Source organism: Terrapene carolina, unplaced genomic scaffold, assembly GCF_002925995.2.
Source record: "Terrapene carolina triunguis isolate 2854851 unplaced genomic scaffold, T_m_triunguis-2.0 Scaffold66, whole genome shotgun sequence".
In the NCBI taxonomy this organism is placed as follows: Eukaryota; Metazoa; Chordata; order Testudines; family Emydidae; genus Terrapene; species Terrapene triunguis.
In genome coordinates, this window is record NW_020664417.1 from 79,454,612 (window position 1) to 79,476,761 (window position 22,150).

Consider the following 22,150-nt stretch of genomic DNA (forward strand, 5'->3'; position numbering starts at 1 on the left):
GGACACCTTTTGTTTGTTTTGACAAAAAAATTCAAATGATACAAAACATTTCCCAGAAAGATTCTAATATAGTTCTAAAATCCATTTTTCACTGGATAACATTAATGAAAATTTTGCAACCAGATCTTCTCTACATCCTCATTTCCTATTTTGAGGGCTTGTATCCCAGAGTGCACTAGCAGGGGCGTGCATGGACCTCAATAAAGGCTTATCTCCTGCACAGGATGTATAAAGAGGTAAAGAAAGCCCTTTGTGCCCTCCTTACCCTTAAGGGCCCATATAAGGACCAGACATGATGAATGTTTACTGGTAAGTTCTCATTTTAGATCACTATAGAAAACAAGAGTTTCTTAGAAACACATTTGTAAACATTCTATATCAGCTTTTTTAAATAGAAGGAATACTAGAAATTATTAGAATTCTTAGTCACATTTTCAAAATACTGTAGAGATAAGTAATAAATGAGAATGCTAATTAATTGTCAAATCCCTATAAAAGGAAAATCTGCCAGCTCTGTTGGATGAATATGGATCTATTACAAAAATGGACAAATTGCTCTCAAATTTAGTCTGTTTACTATCTGTTCTAGAGTTCATGTAACCACTGACTATTAATCTGTGATATATAATATTTACCATAACGATAGGTCATAACTCAGTATTCTGTATTTTGACACATTCTCTTTCTGGTCTCCCTAAACATCCACAAACAGAACCATCTCAGAAGCAGGAAGAATTAATTTTTAAAAGGGCAGATTAGCATTGCTTATTTTTCAGTGTGCGTGTACACACACACACACACACACACACAGAAAATAAGCAATGCCAATCTGATAAACTATATACTACCTTTTTATGTACCTACCTTTTTCAACAAAGCTATTGGATGGGAATAACAACAATTAATAATACTATTACCTTATGCTTATATATAAGGGCTTGGCCACACGGAGTTAGCGAAGAGCAAGCTGGGGTGTAAATCAAAGTGCATTACAGAGTTCACAGTGGCAGAGTCCACACAGCTGATTAATGTATGGTGGGCTATTGCGCTGTAGTTTTACACCCCAGGTTGCTCTCTGCAACTCTCTGTATAGACAAGTCCAGAGGATCTCAATGCACTTAACAAAGATGGCTAAGTAGTATTTCCCCAGATTTATGGATAGGAAAACTGAAGTATGGAGAGTTTAAGTGTCTTGCCCAAACCACTGGCAGCAAGTCATTGGTAGAATCAGGAAACAAACCTAGGTGTCTCAAAGACCCATCCTTTAACCACAAGATCCACACTGCTTCCTAGATTAGGAAAAGGGTTAATGCACAAAATGTTCTATCATCCCAATTTTTATTAGGTATTGGTATTTCATTTCATTCATCTTGGGACAGAAATTTTAAACAGAAAATGGCAAAAGAAGTGGAGCTCCCACTGACATCACTAATACAAAATGCACCAGCAACTTTCAGCAGTGGCACAAATTGGGTAGGTTTGGGGAGGAGGCCATTTTTGCACTTGCCGTAGGTTGCAGAGCTGGGGGGCCATGGCCCGACCACTTTTAAGCAATGGTCCCATACTAAATCAGTTCAGCTGCTGCCGGAGCAGTCTGGAGCACTGATCCAGATGAGTGGTTGCAATGCCACTGAAATTTGACCTGACCATCTCTACGGGCAGACAGAGGGGTGGTTGGGTCAAATTTCAGTGAGTGGCATTACAATCTAGTTCACAGGGTCACAATGCCACTGAAGTTTGACTCTCTGTCCAGATGGCGGGGTAGGTGGGACACATGGTGTTGCAACCTGGTGCACAGGGAGTCTGTTCCTGTATGGTGGCATGCAGGAGAATCCACTGAGGCCTCTATTTCTGGTGGCAGCGGCTCATGCTCTGTGTGAGTAAGAGAGAGGGGTGACTTCCCAGTCAAGGGACATCCTGGGTTCCTGTAGGAGAAGGGGGTTGAAAACAAGTGAGATAGGAATAGGGTTCTTGCTATGGGAAATGACTGGAATTTACTCCTCCCAAGAAACATCTGAACTGGCATCACTGACTTTCAGGCTTGGAAAACAGAAACTTTCCATCTGGTGACAGAAGGTTAACTCTTACTAGGACAGACTACATGAGATCAAATATCGAGTGTACAGCTTTACTACCACAGTTCTCCAGTTTCCCTCCGATAACTGGTGAACTCTGACATTTTTAACTATTTCATGGCTTATCTTTGTGTTATGAACAGTTCAGTGAGGCACAGAGGGCCAGATTCTGATCTTGGTAACTCTGGGTGTAACTATAAACAGGGTCATGGCATTACTCCAGATTTACACTGGTGCAGATGAGATCAGAATGTGATTCTCCGCAGAAGGAAATCATCTAAGTCCTGAAAAAAGAACAGGAGTACTTGTGGCACCTTAGAGACTAACAAATTTATTTGAGCATAAGCTTTCATGGGCTACAGCCCACTTCTTCGGATGCATAGAATGGAACATATATTGAGGAGAGATATATACACATACAGAGAGCATGAAAAGGTGGAGTTGTCTTACCAACTCTGAGAGGCCAATTAAGTAAGAGAAAAAAAACTTTTGAAGTGATACTCAAGATAGCCCAGTACAGACAGGTTGATAAGAAGTGTGAGAGTACTTACATGGGGAGATAGATTCAATGTTTGTAATGGCTCAGCCATTCCCAGTCTCTATTCAAGCCTAAGTTGATTGTATCTAGTTTGCATATCAATTCAAGCTCAGCAGTTTCTCGTTGGAGTCTGTTTTTGAAGCTTTTCTGTTGCAAAATTGCCACCCGCAGGTCTGTCATTGAATGACCAGACAAGTTAAAGTGTTCTCCTACTGGTTTTTGAATGTTATGATTCCTGATGTCAGATTTGTGTCCATTTATTCTTTTGCGTAGAGACTGTCTGGTTTGGCCAATGTACATGGCAGAGGGGTATTACTGGCACATGATGGCATATATCACATTGGTAGATGTGCAGGTGAACGAGCCCCTGATGGCATGGCTGATGTGATTAGGTCCTATGATGATGTCACTTGAACAGATATGTGGGTGGACAGAGTTGGCATCAGGCTTTGTTGCAAGGATAGGTTCCTGGGTCAGTGTTTTTGTTCAGTGGTGTGTGGTTGCTGGTGAGTATTTGCTTCAGGTTGGGGGGTTGTCTGTAAGCGAGGACAGGTCTGTCTCCCAAGATCTGTGAGAGTGAGGGATCATCCTTCAGGATAGGTTGTAGATCTTTGATGATGCGCTGGAGAGGTTTTAGTTGGGGGCTGAAGGTAACAGCTAGTGGTGTTCTGTTATTTTCTTTGTTGGGCCTGTCTTGTAGGAGGTGAATTTTGGGTACTCGTCTGGCTCTGTCAATCTGTTTTTTCACTTTAGCAGGTGGGTATTGTAGTTTTAAGAATGCTTGATAGAGATCTTGTAGGTGCTTGTCTCTGTCTGAGGGATTGGAGCAAATGCGGTTGTATCTTAGAGCTTGGCTGTAGACAATGGATCGTGTGGTGTGTCCTGGATGGAAGCTGGAGGCATGTAGGTAAGTATAGCGGTCAGTAGGTTTCCGGTATAGGGTGGTGTTTATGTGACCATTGCTTATTAGCACAGTAGTGTCCAGGAAATGGACCGCTTGTGTGGATTGATCTAGGCTGAGGTTGATGGTAGGATGGAAATTATTGAAATCATGGTAGAATTCCTCAAGGGCTTCTTTTCCATGGGTCCAGATGATGAAGATGTCATCAATGTAGCGCAAGTAGAGTAGGGGCGTTAGGGGACGAGAGCTAAGGAAGCGTTGTTCTAAGTCAGCCATAAAAATGTTGGCATACTGTGGGGCCATGCGGGTACCCATAGCAATGCCGCTGACTTGAAGGTATATATTGTCCCCAAATGTGAAATAGTTGTGGGTGAGGACAAAGTCCTGAGACTCCCAACTACTTTTACCCTTTTCATCATTCTATCTTACCAGCAATACCACCTTGGATTGGTTAGGGTATATTAGGTACATCTCCCCTCTAGAGTTAATCAACATAACTACTGAGTCTTGGGTGAGCGAAAAGGGGTTGGTTGATAGAAAGCAAACTGAGGCAAGTAATGTGGATTGCCACCAGATCACTCCAAGCTCCAACCAGCCCAGAAGGGACCTCAAGTCCGAAATTCTGATTTCTTCAGTGGCAATGTGCTGCACTACCACTAGGCCAGTTTTAATACCTCTCATGCCTTTGGGTCAGGAACAGTTCAGAAAAAAACACATTTAACTTTAATTTTGCAGCAACTGTGGGTGAAAGGACCAGTTTAATATTGTATGCTAAGTTGGAGCTCCCCCTCTTAAATTTAATTCTTGGATATATTTCTGATACCTGAAGGTTACCTGATAACAAGGCACCGTGTTTCCAACATGCAGCTTTGGTTGCTAAAAAATTAATCCTGCGAAAGTGGAAAAGTCGATCTCCACCAAACATCGATGCCTGGCTCAATGATATAGCTGACCTCTCAGCTAGTGAATTACTGGCATTCCATAGAAGGGGAATGCCTGAAAAATTCAAAGCAATTTGTGCTGACTTTTTACAGGTTTATGATTAACGCAGACCCTGAAGATAGATAGGTTGCTTCACCTGCCCTCCCTTTATCCTGACCCTCTTTACTTACTTTGTGTATTATGCCGAATCTTGTATTTTGGTATATTTGTTATATATGAAAAAATTAGAAATATATTTACAATTTGCAGCAATAAACTTCTCCCTGCCCCAGTTGTTCTAAAAAGGAGGAAGTAGTCTATTTGTTTAAAGATTAAACAATAACTAATTCAAGCAGTTTTTAAACAGCACACTGATGCACTAACGAAGAGTTTCAATTTTAAAATGACAATATATTGTCTCAAGTGTTTTAGAAGGATGATTTTACTTTAGTTAATCACAGTGCCAACAGGTTGTCATTATTTCCATAAAATATGCCTATGATGCTTTTAGAAATTCCTCTCTGAATCAACTGATTGTAGTCAGTCTCTAAATTAAAATATTCATATTTATGATATTTTCATCCACCTAAGACACCTATCTGAAGGCATCATTTCTCCAACAGGCAGTGCTTACTGCTCCACAATATTGCCTTAGATTTATAAATAGAAAGGTAGTATTGCCAGAAAAAACAGTGGATTAGAAACTATGGCAGATCTCTTATGGCATGCCTATGTTAGGAAAGGATTTTAAAGTGTGAATATTTTTGGCACAGAACTACTTCACAGTATCTTGAATTAACCACAAAAATAAAAAGCTATCGTTCAAAATAATTCTTGGTAAGAGACTAGAGCTGGCGTCTGATGATCAAAATATCAAAATTAACACACACACTGTCAGAAAGTGTAAAGACAGACATTTTTTAAAGAGCTTTTGATGGAATGTTGTATAATTGTTGTGTAGAAAAATGTACTGGAAAAGTAAGCAGCTTTTAAGAAACTGATTTTTATTGTTGCTGTGTGAATAAAGATGGTATTTGACAAGTGTAACAGGCAGCACTGCCAACTGGAATACATCCTCATAGAATCATAGAAGTTAGAAATGGAAAAGACCTAGGTCACCTAATCCATATGAGTACTGGTGCAGGATTGTTCTCTACAGTATATTTAGAGATAATAAGACTGTATCTGAAAGATACATTGAAATGATTTATGGAAAATTATTTCGAATTTTGAAAAACCAAAAGTCACTGAAAAGTTAGAAATGAGTGGATTTTCAAACATTACAAGTAACAGGCAGACTCCTGTAGATCTGTTTTCCATAGCTCTATAATGTGCAGTAGGAAAACTTACTGGGACAATGTCAGGTCATCAAATTTGGCCCAGTAGGTCTCATGTGTATCTGATTTTCTTTAGAGAAAAGGGAAATTCTTCCCCCCTCACCTGAAGTTGTTTAAGTTGACATTAATGCTTTACAGTCCATTCTTTTTAATGAACACGTGTCCATAAGCCAGTGGGCAGATTTATTAGCCAGGGTAGTCCAAATAAAGCCCAAACCCTCAAGTTCAGTTCCATGTCCCCTTTCTCAAGGTGGGTTTATTAATAAACAGAAGATTCAAAAAGACTCAGCAAAAACACTTGGGTAACAGAGACCTTTCTCACTTTCCCTGCCTGGGAAGAGGGAGGACACATCCTTGCCCACTACATGACCCTTCTCTGGCTACCACGGAGAGACCCACCCTAATGATTCTCTAGTCTGTATCTCTCTTCTCTGGTACCCCTGCAGAAAGCCTAATATCACAAGCATAATCCCAGTCGTATGCCCTCAAACTACGACTTTTAAAAGGTACAATGTCTCACATCAAACATTACATTTCTGCTGCTAGGAAATATGGTATTAATAAATGCACAACAAACGCTCTTCAAGAATGCATCTGAAAACCAGGAAAATGCTAACCTAAACTATGGCCTTAAGAAGTATACAGTAATCATTTTTAGGGATAAGAGGCCTGAGGTACTAGTGTTCTGTGTGCGGTGCTGAGACTCATAAAATACTGGGAATACTTCTCTTACTTGCCAATAAATATTTCTGTGTTGTATTTGGGGAAAAACAGATGATATAGTCTCATCATATGGTGATAACACTTGTTCCATCCCACTAGCATCTCTGAAGGATGTTAAACAAAAGCTACTAAAGTTAGACATTTTTAAATCAGCAAGTCCACATAATTTGCGTCCAAGAGTATTAAAAGAGCTGGGGTAGGAGCTTGCTGGACCTTAAAAGTTGATTTTTAGTAAGTCTTGGAGGACAGTGGATGTTTCAGAAGACTGGAAGAAAGATAATGTGCCAATTTTTAAAAAGGGCAAATGGGATGACCCAGGTAATTACAGGTCTATTAGAGATCTTGAGCAAGATAATGCAGTGGCTGATATGGGACTCAATTAATAAAGAACTACAGGAGAGTCGTGTAATTAATGCAACACAACATGGGTTTATGAAAAACAGATCCGGTCAAACTAACCTGATATCTTTTTTTGATGACTTTACAAGTTCGGTTAATACAGGTAATAGTGTTGACGTAACATACTTAAGATTTCTGTAAGGGGTTTGACTTGTTATTGCACAACTTTTTGATTAAAAAAATTAAACGATATCAAATTAACATGCTAGCACACATTAAATGGATTGCAAACTGGCTAACTGATAAGGTCTCAAAATATAACTGTAAACGGGAAATCATTATCAAGCGGGTGTGTTTGCAGTGGGGTCCTGCAAGGATGAGTTCTTGCCCCTGCGCTATTCCACATTTTTATCTATGACTTGGAAGAAAACATAAAATCATCACTTATAAAGTCTGAAGATGACACAAAAATTGGAGTAGTCAATAATGAAGAGCACAAGTCACTGATTCAGATCAATCTGGACCATTTGGTAAATTGGGCACAGGTGAACAATATGTGTTTTAATATGGCTAAATATAAATGTATACATCTAGGAACAAAGAATGTAGTCCACACTTACAGTATGGGGGACTCTTTTCTGGGAAGCAGTGACTCTGAAAAAGATTTGGGAGTCGTGGTGCATAATCAGCTGAACATGAGCTCCCAGTGTGATGTTAATGTGATCCTGGGATGCATAAACAGAGTAATCTCCAGTAGGAATAAAGCGGTTATTTTACTTCCATATTTGGCACTGGTGTGGCCACTGCTGGAATACTATGTCCTGTTCTGGTGCCCACAACTCCAGAAGGATGTTCATAATTTGGAGAGGGTTTGGAGAAGAGCCACAAGAATTATTAAAGGATTAGAAAACATGCCTTAGATTGAGCCCTTGGAGTCTATCGCTATATTTAGCTTAACAAAGAGAAGGTTAAGGGGTGATTTGATCACAGTCTATAAGTATCTACCTGGGAAACAAATATTTAATAATAGGCTCTTTAGTCTAGCAAAGAAAGGTATAACACAATCCAGCAGCAAGAAGCTGAAGCTAGCCAAATTAGACTGAAAATAAAGCATAAATGTTTAACGGTGAGCGTAATTAACCATTGGAACAATTTACCGAGGGTCATGGTGGATTCTCCATCATGACAATTTTTAAATCTAGTTTGGATGTTCTTCTAAATGATATGCTCTATGAATTATTTTGGAGGAAGTTCTATGGCCTGTGTTATACAGGAGGTCAGAGCAGACGTTCATAATTATCATTTCTAGCCTTGGGATCTGGGAATCTCTGAATACTGAGAGTTTTGCAAACAAAGTATGGCATATACTGAATTAAAGCCTAAAAATTCTAAATCACCCTTATAATTTTAACAAATTCATCTTCTTGGAATTTTCATTAAAAATCCCCAAACAAACCAAAGGCGCTAATTTTCACAGGCACAGAGCAACGACAGCACATATTGACTGCAGTAGGAGTGCTGGGTACTATGAACCGGTAAAACTCAGGTCCAAAGTTTATAGCAAAGAATTGATAGTTAAAAATTAAGCCCACATGTGTGTTAAACTCATACTTACTAGAGGAATAACCAAGAAAAGAAAATGGACAGATACTTACTTGAACACTAACTGTTCCCAACTCCTTAATTTTTTTTGTTCTGCAATTCTGTGTTCCAGCTCTTGGCTCAGTTTTTGCCTGGTATTCTCAAGCCATTCTCGAGTGGCCATATTTTTGTCATGTTCTTCTTTTTCAAGCTGTTCAGTCTGAATAGCAATTTCCTTTTTATGCTCCTCAACAATTTGTTGCAGGAATGGCTTTGGCACACTCAGTTTTAACAGTTCTTGAGTGATTACTCCATACTGAATGCGTTTAAGTTCATCAATAGCTTTCTCTGTCAAAGTAAATCTAAGCACTTTTATTTCTTCACTGGCATCATTATCAAGCTTTTCAATAAGCTCTTCAAATTCAACAGCATGATCAGTCAGAAGCTTTTGCCAGTGGCTCAAGTAGTGGCTAACCTCTTTAGTGGTTTTGAAAGTGTCTCCTATCGACATCTGCTCCTTTCTTTGTTCTTTCTGCGGATTCATTTACCCAAAAAAAAAAAAAAGATACAAGGTAAATAGAAAAAACTTCTTTCTAGTTCCAATCCCCTATATACATATTTCATACCAAGGTGAAATTATACATGATTTTTTTGGTAATACTCAAAATTGCATAATATCAGCACTGCATTCATATGTGCCCAAAAGGCCACTATTAATTTGGGTTGAAGTTAGACAGAATGCTAACACCTACAAAAATGCAGTGTCCAATTTATCTCATGCCCTGACATATTTTCAAATATTGGAAAGGGTCAGAAATCTAATGAACCGGTAAAATTCCAAATGCAAACTCTGATCAAAGAAACACAGAGGAAAGAAGAGAAAAATGGTGTACTGATATTTCATATTACACTATGCAATATTTTCACTATAAAGCTAGCCAAAGCTACTCTTGTGGGGAGAAAAAAAAAAAGATACTGAATGCCACTGAAAGAAGCCCTAGATTTCTCTTCATACCTGCTCTCTCCTTGTTTTAACACAATTTATCTTTTAAGACCACCAGAACATTTTGAAACGTCTGTCCCAACTAACCCAATGGATTTCCTGCATCTTTTGATTATTTCTTTACAATTCACATACAGGAGCCTAAATTGGCCAATTATGCATTTTGGTGTAAAGTCAGTTAACCCAGGACAAGATGGAGATGGGCACCAGTGGGAAGCCCAGAGAGTACAATGGAAGTGTTGGCCCTCTGCGTGATTGCCAGAGCTCCAAGGCATTTTCCTTTATAGAGTTTGGAACCTCGGTGGGTTTGGAGGGTCATGCTGCCTGCCCCCACTGTGTTGAATCTAACCCTATATTCCTGACCTGGTGAGATGTCAAACCACAAATGGAAACTCAGAATTTTCTTCATGTATATCACCTTCAGGTTTTCTCAATGATAGGGAATGATCTGGTCTTATGCTGTCAGGCTATGAATAACTGCTCAGTTAAGACAATACAGTAGAACCTCAAAACTACAAATACCTTGGGAATGGACGTTGTTTGTAATTCTGAAATGTTCGTAACTCTGAACAAAACGCTATGGTTATTCTTTCAAAACTTTACAACTGAACATTCACTTATTACAGCTTTGAAACTTTACTATGCAGAAGAAAAATATTGCTTTTAACCATCTTAATTTAAATGAAACAAGCACAGAAAACAGTTTTCTTGCCTTGCCAAATCTTTTTTTTTTTAAACTTTCCCTTTATTTTTTTCAGTAGTTTACGTTTAACGCAGTACTGTACAGTATTTGCTCTTTTTTTGGTCACTGCTGTTGCCTGATTGTGTATTTCCAGTTCCATATAAGGTGCGTGGTTAACCAGTCACTTTGTAACTCTGGTATTCATAACTCGGGTTCTACTGTATATTGTGGTAACGCCACTAAAAATTATGAAGACTGATTTTCCTCTACTATCCTAGCATGGATGTTTACTATCTTCATCATCATAAAAGAATTAGGCTTTATCTTTCAATTCAATCAGGTATTTTTCAGCATAATCGCAGGGTAAATGGTTACACTGTACATAATTACCTTTTGCAACATTTCTCGTCTTCTCTTAGTAACGAGTTTCTGGTGAAGCCTTTGCTTTTCCTGTTTTAAATTATGATCCAACTTCTGTTTAACAGAATGAACTTCTGCCTGAGCTTGGTCTAGAAGTGTTCCCAAATGATTTTCAGACAAATGACCAGCTCTGTAATAAGAGTGTTTAATACCTGTTACCACGAATACTTAACAGTAGAGAGTGTGTGTTTGTATAAAGGCACAGTTATTATTTATTTCTGTTGCTGTAATGCTTAATAGAATCACAGAATATTAGGGTTGGAAGAGACCTCAGGAGGTCATCTAGTCCAATCCCCTGCCCAAAGCCTGTTACAAGGCTCAGGAACCCACTGTATTGGACGCTATGCAAGCAAATAATACAAAGACAGTCCATGCCTCAGAAAGCTCACAGTATAGCATATAGATAATAGGCAAGAGGTGAATAAACAAATGGGGGTGTGAAGGGAGAATGGGAAGGAAGGAGGGAAAAAAAACAAGGAGACCTATACACATATAGAGTTAGTATTAGACAGAAGATGCTCAAAGTAATGTGCATAAACGAAAAAATGAGAGAGTGCAGGCTCAGGTGGTTTGGTCGTGTCAAGCACTGTCCTGACAACTAGTGGGAAAGAGTACAACCGCTCAGGACTGAAGGAGAAAGACAGAGAAGCCAACCCAAGAAGAAGTGGTGGTATGTCATAAAGGAAAACATGTTAGCATGTGGTGTGATAGAGGATACAGCACTGAAAAGAGCACGTTGGAAAGAGAGGACTTGTAGAGTGGACCCCACTTGATGGGATTCATGCAAGGAAAAAGAAGAGTATTGTATAGAATATTCAAATTAGACATGTTTTATATTTATACATTATAGTCTAAAAATGTAAAGTCTCCCTTAAATGTTACATTTATATATATATTTAACATTTAACATATATTTAATATTATATATCTATCTCTTATCACACATGCACAATAATTTTATACACACTACAAATGATAGTTAGCAAAACATGTGCAAAGACTTTCACTCACTTCTCCTATAACTTTCAAAATCAATCAAAAGAATTACCAGGATTTTGGATGAACAGAGAAATATAGCAACTCCAAAGACCAAACTTTCCCAGTTTTACACTTACAGGACATCTTTTAGATTCGGGGTTGACTTGCAAGATTATGACACCAGTCTAACTCCATTGACTTCTCTAATTCACATGAGTGTATGGGCTAGATGCAATAAAGTATAGTCAGATAAGTCTCTCTCTCCCTATAAACAACTCTAATTGCATTATAAAGACTGCTGCTATTCTTGTCACTCAGGAGTTCCCCAAATACCTTTGAACAATAGGGATATAAACGAGGATCTTAAATCAACCAGGTTAGGATTTTGGATTTTCGCAGTTATCACCATGACTCACAAGAAATATTTCTAATATTAAATATTAAATGAGTATTCCCTAAAAGGAGGTTAAAAGGGTCAAAATGGAACCTGGGCTGAAAGTACTATCCCTAACACTGTGGATTTTTGTTCAAACCCTTCCTCAATTATTCTCCAAGTACCCAATTTTCAGAAGGGCTGAGCACTATGCAGCTCATATTGGTTTCAAAAGGAATTGTGCGCACACAGCCCCCCTAAAAATCAGGACCTAATAACATATGGGGCTCACATGCCTCTGTCCCAGCAAAGTCTCCAACACACTCCAGTAGTTGGTCTATGGGCCAAAACTTGTAGTCCTTTATTAGGCCCTTTTCGGGAAAGGATTGAGACCAATTCCCATTGATTTTGTGAATTTACTTAGGAAGGGCAGAAGCTGCAGCTTTAAAGGGCCCGTTCCAAGCTCGCTGAGCCCCAGGAGCCCCAGGACATCCCCAGGAATCACCTGGCTACACCCCGTGTCTCCAGCCCTGCACTCTGCCTCCCAGGCCCACAGAGCTCCCCTCTCACCTGCTTTGGGGAGTGCAGGGCTGAGAGTGCCTGGCAGGTGGCGGTGAGGACATCGGGGTATCCCGGCTCAGTGCTCACCTAGGATTTGTCCATATGAATTTAGCTGTCCCACATTTCTTTCAAGATAGATTTTACCTCAAATTCCCCAAATAATCAAATTAAAGCAAAGTTGAGGAATATTTATTTAGTTGTGTGGCATTTGCATTTTACCCAAAGTGAATAGAGAGCTCCAATTCAAAGCCAGCACTTGCTTCTCCATCTACTGTTCGAGAGTTTACAGTCAATTAAATGAGCAACAGAACACTGTCCCCTGCCTATCAAACTTGCTTTAAATTCTAATGAGGAGCTGAGCTCAGCCTCCCTCCTTATCGCGTAGATTTGTTAAGTTTTGCAGAACTCAATTTTTTCAACTTCCATCCATCACCTTTAAAAAAAAAAAAAAAAAAAAATCTTCTGTTGGAAAAAGCCCTCAAAGCAATCCCACCAGCTGTCAACGTGCTCTACTTGAAGCCAAATAATGTTTGTCCTTGCCTGAAACCAATTGATTATAAATTCCAATGATGTGGCAGATAGATTGGGTAGTGCCAAGCCTCCCTTCAGCTTTGGGAACTGCAAATTCTGTATCTAGGCTCCTTTCTGTGCCAAATACAAGGGAAAACAAAGTAGTTTAACATGTGGGTGGCGGGATTAGATAAGAGGATGAGCAAGTTATGCAAAATAATAATCAATTAAGACAGTGGTTCTCAAAGCCGGTCCGCCGCTTCTTCAGGGAAAGCCCCTCGTGGGCCAGGCCGGTTTGTTTACCTGCCGTGTCCGCAGGTTCGGCCGATCGCGGCTCCCACTGGCTGCGGTTCGCCACTCCGGGCCAATGGGGGCTGCGGGAAGGGCAGCCAGCACATTCCTCGGCCCATGCCGCTTCCCGCAGCCCCCATTAGCCCAGAGCGGCAAACCATGGCCAGTGGGAGCTGCGATCGGACGAACCAGTGGATGCGGCAGGTAAACAAACCAGCCCGGCCCACCAGGGGCTTTCCCTGAACAAGCGGCGGACCGGCTTTGAGAATTACTGAATTAAGATATTACTTTTAAATACCTTTAATCTATTTTGTGCTGGGGGAATTACCCAGGAGTCTTTGCAGTCCCTTTACAATCCCTACCCAGAGTGGAGTAAAGGGGCTGCAGCAGAAATCAGAATTGGGGCCATGAGATGAAAGGTGGGGGGAAAGTGATGTAACATGCCAGCTAAGTGACCAGGGTGGTGAGAGATATACACACTGATGATGGGGATGATGATAGACACACATCTCATTAGTTCCATGTTGATTTATTCTGTGGAATTTTTTTACATGTAAAAATCTTAAAAGGCACTCAGATTAAATTGTAGGTAGTTGTGGGTACTACAACCACAGGGGCAAGTAAAAAGGAATACGGACTGAGTTTCCCATGACACAAACAATAGAGACAAGGAGGTGTAGCCATCAGTTCAAGCAGAAGCAGAGTTTCAGTTAAATAACACTAATAATATAATGGTTATACCTCTAAGAGACAAAAATGAAAGCGTCTCCAGGCTAACTTTCAAGACTTAAAGTCAAAACTAAAAAAGGAGCCAGCTAGAATGTCCAGTATAATTGACAACTTGAGGTATGATTGACAATTTAAAAAAATAGCGAAAGGGCTTCAGACTTCAAACTATAGTTTGTCTGATGGGTAGGTTAGGTTGTATAGAGTTGTATTATATCTGAAGGAGTAAAGGAAACCGCTGCTATTTTAGAAAGATCATTCCAGTGTGGACACGAGTAAGGGATGGAATCTATTTGATTAGAAAGCCCACATGATAGAAACAAGGGGTGAAATCCTTGCCCCACTGAAATCAATGGGAGTTTTGCCAAGGACTTCAGTGGGACCAGGATTTCATCCAACTGGATCAGAATTCTGCAGATGTCCAGATCAGAATTGTAAAGAGTAATTCCTCATAGTAAAATCCAGACCCAGAGAGGTGCTAAGCAAGTCATTAACCTTAATGCAGATAGCAGGTGCTCAGCACCTGGTGGGGTCAGGCCCCAAGAGATTAAAGGCTTATGTTCTGCTGACACAATGATGATAACAATGGGTAGGTTATCTACCCCAGTTCTATCTGGTGGAAGGGGACATCAAAGGACTGTTTGGAGAAATATTTATTGATGCAATGGACGCCACTTAAATGGAGAAGAATAAAAAGTACACTACTAAAAGAGATCAGTAAGACGAATGTTTTGATTTTGACTTTACTGTAGATGATGGTAGGATTTAAGGCCACATATCGCAGGAAATTATTGTGGTCTTATTAGAGATTGAAATCCATGGAGAAACTCATACTGCAATATGAGTTCCTGAAGTCCAGTAAATTGCCAGAACCGGATGATGTTATCAAAGGGTTATGAAGGAAATTAAGTCTGAAGGAGCAGAGTTCTTGGCTAAATGAAGCCATAGCACTTTAAAAATAGCAATAGTTCAGAAAAAAAACGGGGAAGTCACTAATCTGGTACCTTTTTGACTATCTAGAACCCAGGAATTACAAAATGGTGGGGCTCATTGTGCTACTGGGGAAACTGGTTATTATGAGTTCCAGTAAGGTTAAAGTAGTATAACACTTGGACAAGTATTGCCTGGACAGGTCAACCCCAGCATAGTATTTTTTTGTAAGGAAAATGATAAAAAGAGCTTTCTATCTATGAGACTTCTTTGGAAATGTTAACAAAATGATAGATAAAGCAGCATGAATGTAATTCACTTAGATTTTTCCAAATGCTTTTTTGAAAAGGTCTCTCATACGAGACAATTAAGGAAAATGACTAATAAATGGATAAGATTGAACCAGTAAAGCAATTAAAAAAAGTTACAGTGAAGGCTGTCCTACAGGTCAAATGTTGGGGTACCAAGGTGATTGCCAGTATTTGATAAAAATTATTAAATAGATTTTGAACAAAAGGAGTTGGTAAAGTATGATAATGACACTAAGTTGATTTGTTTAGTAAAATGGAGGATTATGAGACACTCTGGATGGATTTAAACATATAAATGAAATGGACAATTTGACGGCAGAGGACATTTAACTTGCATAAATGTAAGATAATGTGTATTAGCAGCAATGGTCTAAACTCCTAATATGCTGATGGGCACTGAAGCTGTGGAATCTTCTGAAGCAAGAGAGGAGGTTAGATTGTGGTGAATTCAATGAAGATATCTGCTCACAATAGCACATATACAAATAAAATGGCTCTATACATTAAAGGACAGACAACAGCAGAAAATATTGCAGTGACATATTGCACAATGGTAGACACGCCTCTGATTACTGCAATTACTGTTACTGATTGGCTATGCATTGTTCATACAGCTAGTCTATGCTAAATTCCATTCTACTTTATACAGCTTCTTATATCACTCTTATCACCTTACTATTAGGACACTTTCCCGAAGTGCATTAAGTGACATGACCAATATCTATTACATGTGGTGACACACTATTATTTTTCTCATTTGGGTATCTCAGACACTGTTACCCGCTTATTTGTTTCATCCATCGGCTGTGTCTTATCTCTTAGATTTTAAACTTCTCTGAGGCAGGAACTGCCATTCACTATATGTTGTACAGTACCTACGACAATGGGGCTTTGACCATTGAAGCTTTTAGGTTCTACTACCATATATACAGATATATAGAATTAAATATGTCAAGCAACCTTAACAATAGGCATAGCTATCAGTTCTTCTATTAAATAAAATAATAACAAATCAGTAGTGCTGGGTTCAACTGTGGTCGTTTTAAGATATAGCAAAGACTGGAAAAGATTCACATGAGTAAGAGACTCCCCAAACTAGGATAATTCAGTCTGGAAAGAGTGATTTAAAGGGTATTTGACTGGGTGATTCAAAATGATAGAGGGCATAAGGAAATACCGAAAAGCACTTTGCTGTTACATAGTCCCATAATGTGAAAATAATGGGACACTAATGGAATTTAACAGAAAGAAACAAAATTCAGCATATACAATAGTCAAAATGGGGAATTCACAGCCATAGAGGGTAATCAAGTCAAGGAGTATGGATGGATTTTAAACAAGGACTAGATAATGTTATTACAACAGATAACATGTGAGGGGTAATCAAATTTCATGTTTTTGTGGGTACCATAATAAGCATGTGGGGGATGCGAAAGAGTTATTCTCCCCTAAATACTGTACAGCAAAATAATAACTGCTTAGCTGCTTTGTTGGAGGGGAATTGATTCTATGTCAGGCATTGGCCAATGGTGAAGGTAGGATGCTATGCAATGGTCTGATCCACAAAAGCAAATTTGATGTTTATAACACACCTAAGTGAGGCCAGTGATTTGCAGAGCAATTTATTTATTTTATTTATACCTTTCATCACTTTAACTATCAGGGTTTGGGATTTGATGGTTCTTTATTGTCCAGCCTCTACTATTCTTTTCCTGGATAACTTAACTCAAGAATTGGTTTCTTTTCTTTTCTTTAAAAAGGAAAGTCCTGTTTTCACCAGAGATATGGTGATCCTGTCCTCTTGCCTCTAGGGAACCATGTTCAAAGTAGAACATGTCTTTGTAAAAGAGAGTCAGGTTCTCTTCCGCATTCAGCATGGGGAAAGGGCAGCAGACTGTGACCGGGATCCCAGTGGGGGCCAGCTGTGGTCACTCAATTAGGGTGAACTGCAAAGAGTGAGGCAGACAATCCCCATAAAGCTGGTGGATATTCCAATATTTAGATTTACCAAGCCAGCATAAAACAGCTTCTTTATTACCTTACTGGTTACTCAGAAGTCCAAACAACACAGTTCCCTTAAAGTGATCCAGCCTCAGGTACCTAAGTCAAATATGATGATTTCTGAAAATTTATTTCATCATATAAAAGAAAAGGTTCTACCAATCCCAAAGGATCGAACACATTACCTCCCAGGTTATTGAATATTTCAGATCTTACCCAAATAAACGCTACAGCCAATTCTTATTAACTGAACTAAAATTTACTAAAAAACAAAAGAGAGAGAGTATGGTTAAAAGATCAATATACATACAGACATGAGTTCAATTCTAAAGATTCAGATTCATAGCAGAGATGGTGAGCTTTGTAGTTGTAAAGAGTTCTTTCAGAAATAATCCATAGGTTATAGTCCAATGGTTATATTTCAGGGCGATCCAGTTAGAACTGGGATCTCCGTCCTTGTGGCTTAGGCTTCCCCTGAATGAAACCTTAAGCAAATCTGAGATGAACAGGATCAGGACCCCAGGGTCTTTCTTTTTATACAGTGTTCTAGCAGCCACTTGACCACACAGTCCTGGTTAAACAATAGGCTTCTGATGTAACCTTTTGCTTTCTAAACACCACAAGTAATTAGTTACACAAATAAACATAGGAGAATTTATCTATTAGGCAGTCTATTATAAACTTCAAAGAGACATATAGACATTATTTTACCCAAGATTCATCTAAATGTTAATATTCCCTTTTGATCTCTGAATTTGTAGCTATAGTGACAGACAGGAACTGTCTGTTTACAAGGCTAGAATTAACGATACACACAATTAGTATCACTTCTAACAATATAGCTTTGCATTTCAAATGTTTAGCCTATTTAGCATGAATGGCCTTAATTTCCATTTGCATACCTTTCTAACATGTCTTTAAAGGTCACTTTGCGTTAGTGAGGCTGTGTCTTACGCTGCCACTTTCAGTGCTAAAATTTTAGTCGTTCAGGGGTGTGAAAAAACATCCGACCGAGTGACAAATGTTTTAGCGCTGAAAAGCAGCAGTATAGACAGCACTTTATCAACAGGAGCCGTACTCCCGGCGATAAAGCTACCACCCCTCATTCGAGGTGGTTATTTTTTTATTGCTGGGTGAGCTCTCCCCCGATGATAAAGCGTGACTATCCTGCCCAAGTCACAGCACTGCTGCAGCCACGCTGTAACGTCGGCAGTGTAGACATAGCCTTAGCCTGCAAGCGGTTTAACCCTTTCTGGCCATGTGTTACACTTTGCATAAGATTTGTTGCAATTATATAACAGTGGTAGAAATAATGGCTTGCGTAATTATATTTAATTAGGACATCACACCTGTCCTCTTGCGTCTAGGGAACCATGTTCAAAGTATAACATTTCTTTGTAAAAGACAGAGTCAGATTCTCTTTCACATTCAGCATAGGGAAAGGGCGGCAGACTAGGAGCGGATTATAGCTGGTTACAGATCCCTAATTCACAGATCACATCTGCTTCAGCCCAGCTCCCTAAGGGGGCCAGCTGAGATTTGGCAGAGTGCAGCTACACTCACCCTCAACCCCTAAGCCAGTGTTTGTACGGGGGGAGTGAAGGGGCATGGTTGGTATAGGAACCAACTACACTGACTTTATGCCGCCTGAGAGCTCCCTAACCCCTGGCAGAATTCTCAGTAGGCTGTCCAGGCCAGACTCCAGCCCCTTTGCGCTGAGTGATGCAAAGAGGGCAGAATGGAGAGAGAATCTGGCCCAGAGACATCTGAATATCCATCATTGCCTTCTATATTATGGGCAACATTTTCAAACTTGTATACCTAGAGTTAGAGACACACAGTGGGTGAGGTAATATCTTTTACTGGATCAAATTCTGTTAGCAAAAAGAGATCAACTCGAAAGCTTTCTGTTCCACCAACAGAAGTTGTTCCAATAAAAGATATTACCTCACTCACCTTGTCTCTCAAATATCTTGGGACCAACACGACTACAACAGCACAGCAAATAACTAGAGTTAAGCACCTAAATCCGTATTTAGGCACCAAATCAGTAGCTTGGTTTTCAAAAGGAGCTGAGCTGTTCAGAAAAGTCAGGCTTCTTATTTAAAAGCTAACTTTAGACAGCCAACTTTCAAAATACTGGCCTCTAGATTTTGTTTGAAATTTTCTCTATAGTCCTAGAGTGGCTGTTTTTATAACTGAAACCCACATTTACTTATTTTGTTAACATTCTTACAGTATCTTTTTCACATGAATCTCAATTGACTTTTTACCCAATATATTTTAAACATTCTATTAAGCTCTGCTTTTAAAAGTCCTTTACAGCATTTATGTCATGCCTGTTTTATGCTACCTCTGAATTTGTTTATGTGTATTCTATCTTATCCACATCTTTTCCCAATTTCATTTCCAGATATAAAACAATTATGCATCTCTCAAAATTCCCTTTAATCCCATCCATAAGTATACGTTTAAAGTACCTAATCTACTGTATACTGGTTTTGATAAAGGAACATCTACATTTGTAATTAGAGAAGTGGGAGTTGAAGGGTAAGATGAAAAAGCAGAGGAGATTAATGATACAATTTAAAAGGACCAGCATTTTGGTTCAGACTTTTCTTGCTCTTAATATTTCTTATGCTCTGGTCTGTAAATATTCCCCAATTCCCCTTATAATTAAAGATTGAAATTCTGGCCGACCTTCCATGGAATTCTTCTGGGTTTTGGGCATGATTCTCGGCTTTGCCTAACTCTGGAAATACTACATTGAAATACCCACTACATTGTGTAGTTTTACAATATCAACATCCAGGGAATGGAAAAATAGCACACAGATCTTGCCAATCTTCTGAAAGCAAACATCTTGTGTGTGTGTGTGTGGGGAAGGGGGGGTTCTGAAGTTATAGCAGGGTCACACAAGATAACAAAGTAATGTCACTTTGTTTTGCAAGTGTCTCTAACTTTGCAGAATTTAGTTTAAAATTTGAAACTATGAAAAAAAATCTGGGGAATCCTCCATCCAACCTTCCTATTACTTACATGGTGAGAGGAAAAGCCATTTGCTGATATTGTTTGTAGATCTGGGTGCAAAACTAATTGTGTTGTAAGAAACACAATCACAAGATTTCTCTTGAAAGTAGAACTGCATCCCGAGCCCAACTTGTAAATTCTTCCTCACCCCTCTGAATATTATAGGCAATGAATAGCACGCGAAGTTAAAGAGAGAAAAGCGTTGTTTTACACTAGGATTTTCTAATTGCTCATGTTAGTACTGCAGTTTTTTGTGTAAGTGAATGTCACACTGTAACATCACCAAAAACTACCCAGGCCTTGCCTTTCAACTACTGAGATTTTTTTTCTTGTAACTCTCCTCTCTCTCTTTTCTAGTCATTGATTTTTTTTTATTTTGCAACTCAAGTTCAATATCAGTTATTAAACAATGAACTAAAGCTACTTTTCGAGTTTAATAAACCCCAGTTCTTCCTTCATTTTAGTAATCGGCTCCTATGGATTCATGATTAAATCTGCCCAATGGCCTATTCAATTACAGCTTCTCATTAAGGGTCTTCCCAAAGTAACAATGTCTGCAGAACAACCAAAGAACTTTTCTCAAGGAGACCAAAAGCATAATCTGTTTTGAAAGTGATGTGAAATAATGGAAGGGTACAGGCTGCAGAAGTGGGGTCTTCATTATATTACATAGGAGGTGATAAGCTTGGTTTTGGCCACGTAGTTGCACATACATTATAGTAGCACCCAAAACATGCAAAGCGGAGTACAGGCATATAGGAAGACTGTCCTTGCTCAACAGTCTAATGGTAGTCATGACTCAACAAGTGACAGCTACTACAATAGTGGCTAAATAGAAGAGCAAAGGTTACAAAAATAAGGTAAGCTACTTGGCTCTCAAAGAACAGTTATCCAGTCTCTAATGAAGCGCTGTGAGTTTTGCACTACCTGCAGATACAGAACATGATCTCTGGTACCACATATCGGTCTTCCTTTGGGCCTCTAAACTAGGGCTGTCGATCAATTACTGTTAATGCCTGTGATGAACTGAAAACAAAATTAACGCTTTATTTGTTAATGCATTAATCGCATTCTTCTGGATGGGGAGAGGCATCGGCGGTGGTGGGAGGGAGGGGAGGCTGAAGCCCCAGCATGCAGCTCCACAGGTGGGCTGAAGTGCTGGGCTGGAGCCCCGCACCCCGAGGGGGAGCTGAAGCCCTGAGCCCCATATGGGACTGGAGCCCCGAGCCCTATGGGGGATGAAGCCTGGAGCCCCGAGTGGGACTGGAGCCCTGAGCCCTGAGCAGAGCTGAAATCCAGGGCCCTGAGCCTATCTTTGAAAATATAGAAAATATCCAAAAATATTTAAATAGATGTTATTCTATTATTGTTTAACAGTGCGATGAAAACTATGATTAATTGTGATTTATTTTTTTAATTGTTTGACAGCCTGTCACAGGGTCCGCACAGGTTTCTACCTTCTCGCCCTGTGCCCAGGCTGGTAAAATAAGAGTTCTCACGCCTTCTTCTGGTGTTTCACCCTTGTGCTTTATTTTACAGTGCCACCGTGAAGCCCCCTTTACCCCCCAACAGTTATCCCTTTTCTAACCCGTTCCAGGGTCTCTTGGCCCTTGAGGCTCCCTTCCTCTGGTGAGGAGACAGAGCTGTAGCCTCCTGTCCCCTCCTAGGCTAGCCCCCCAACTGAGTTTTGTTCAGGGCTATTAGAGCCCGCCCAGCCTTCAGCCCAGCTGTCGTTGCTTAGCTCAGTCTATTGCAGTGAGCCAGCCCTCGTTAGGGACCGCAGCTGGGCTCCCTGCTGGCTGCTTTGAGCCTCTGCCCCTGGCCTCTCTGCCCAAAAGCAGGGCTTAGCCAGCATTTTAGCAGGGCATTCAAGGGGTTTCACACCCCTGCCCTGCCACACAGCCCTACTCTAAATCTTC

General features: G+C 39.8%; 1 protein-coding gene across 2 annotated transcripts in view; it reads right to left on the bottom strand.

The window, feature by feature from the left end:
- Nucleotides 1-22,150, bottom strand: part of EVC2 (EvC ciliary complex subunit 2) — a 156,761-nt gene that overhangs the window by 48,222 nt on the left and 86,389 nt on the right. For both annotated transcript variants that reach the window (XM_024204504.3, XM_024204503.3), the window contains exons 13-14: nt 10,491-10,650; nt 8,490-8,947 (exon numbers count right to left, since the gene is read on the bottom strand). In XM_024204504.3, coding sequence (XP_024060272.2) covers nt 8,490-8,947; nt 10,491-10,650 — 618 coding nt within the window. The remainder of the gene's footprint in view (nt 1-8,489; nt 8,948-10,490; nt 10,651-22,150) is intronic.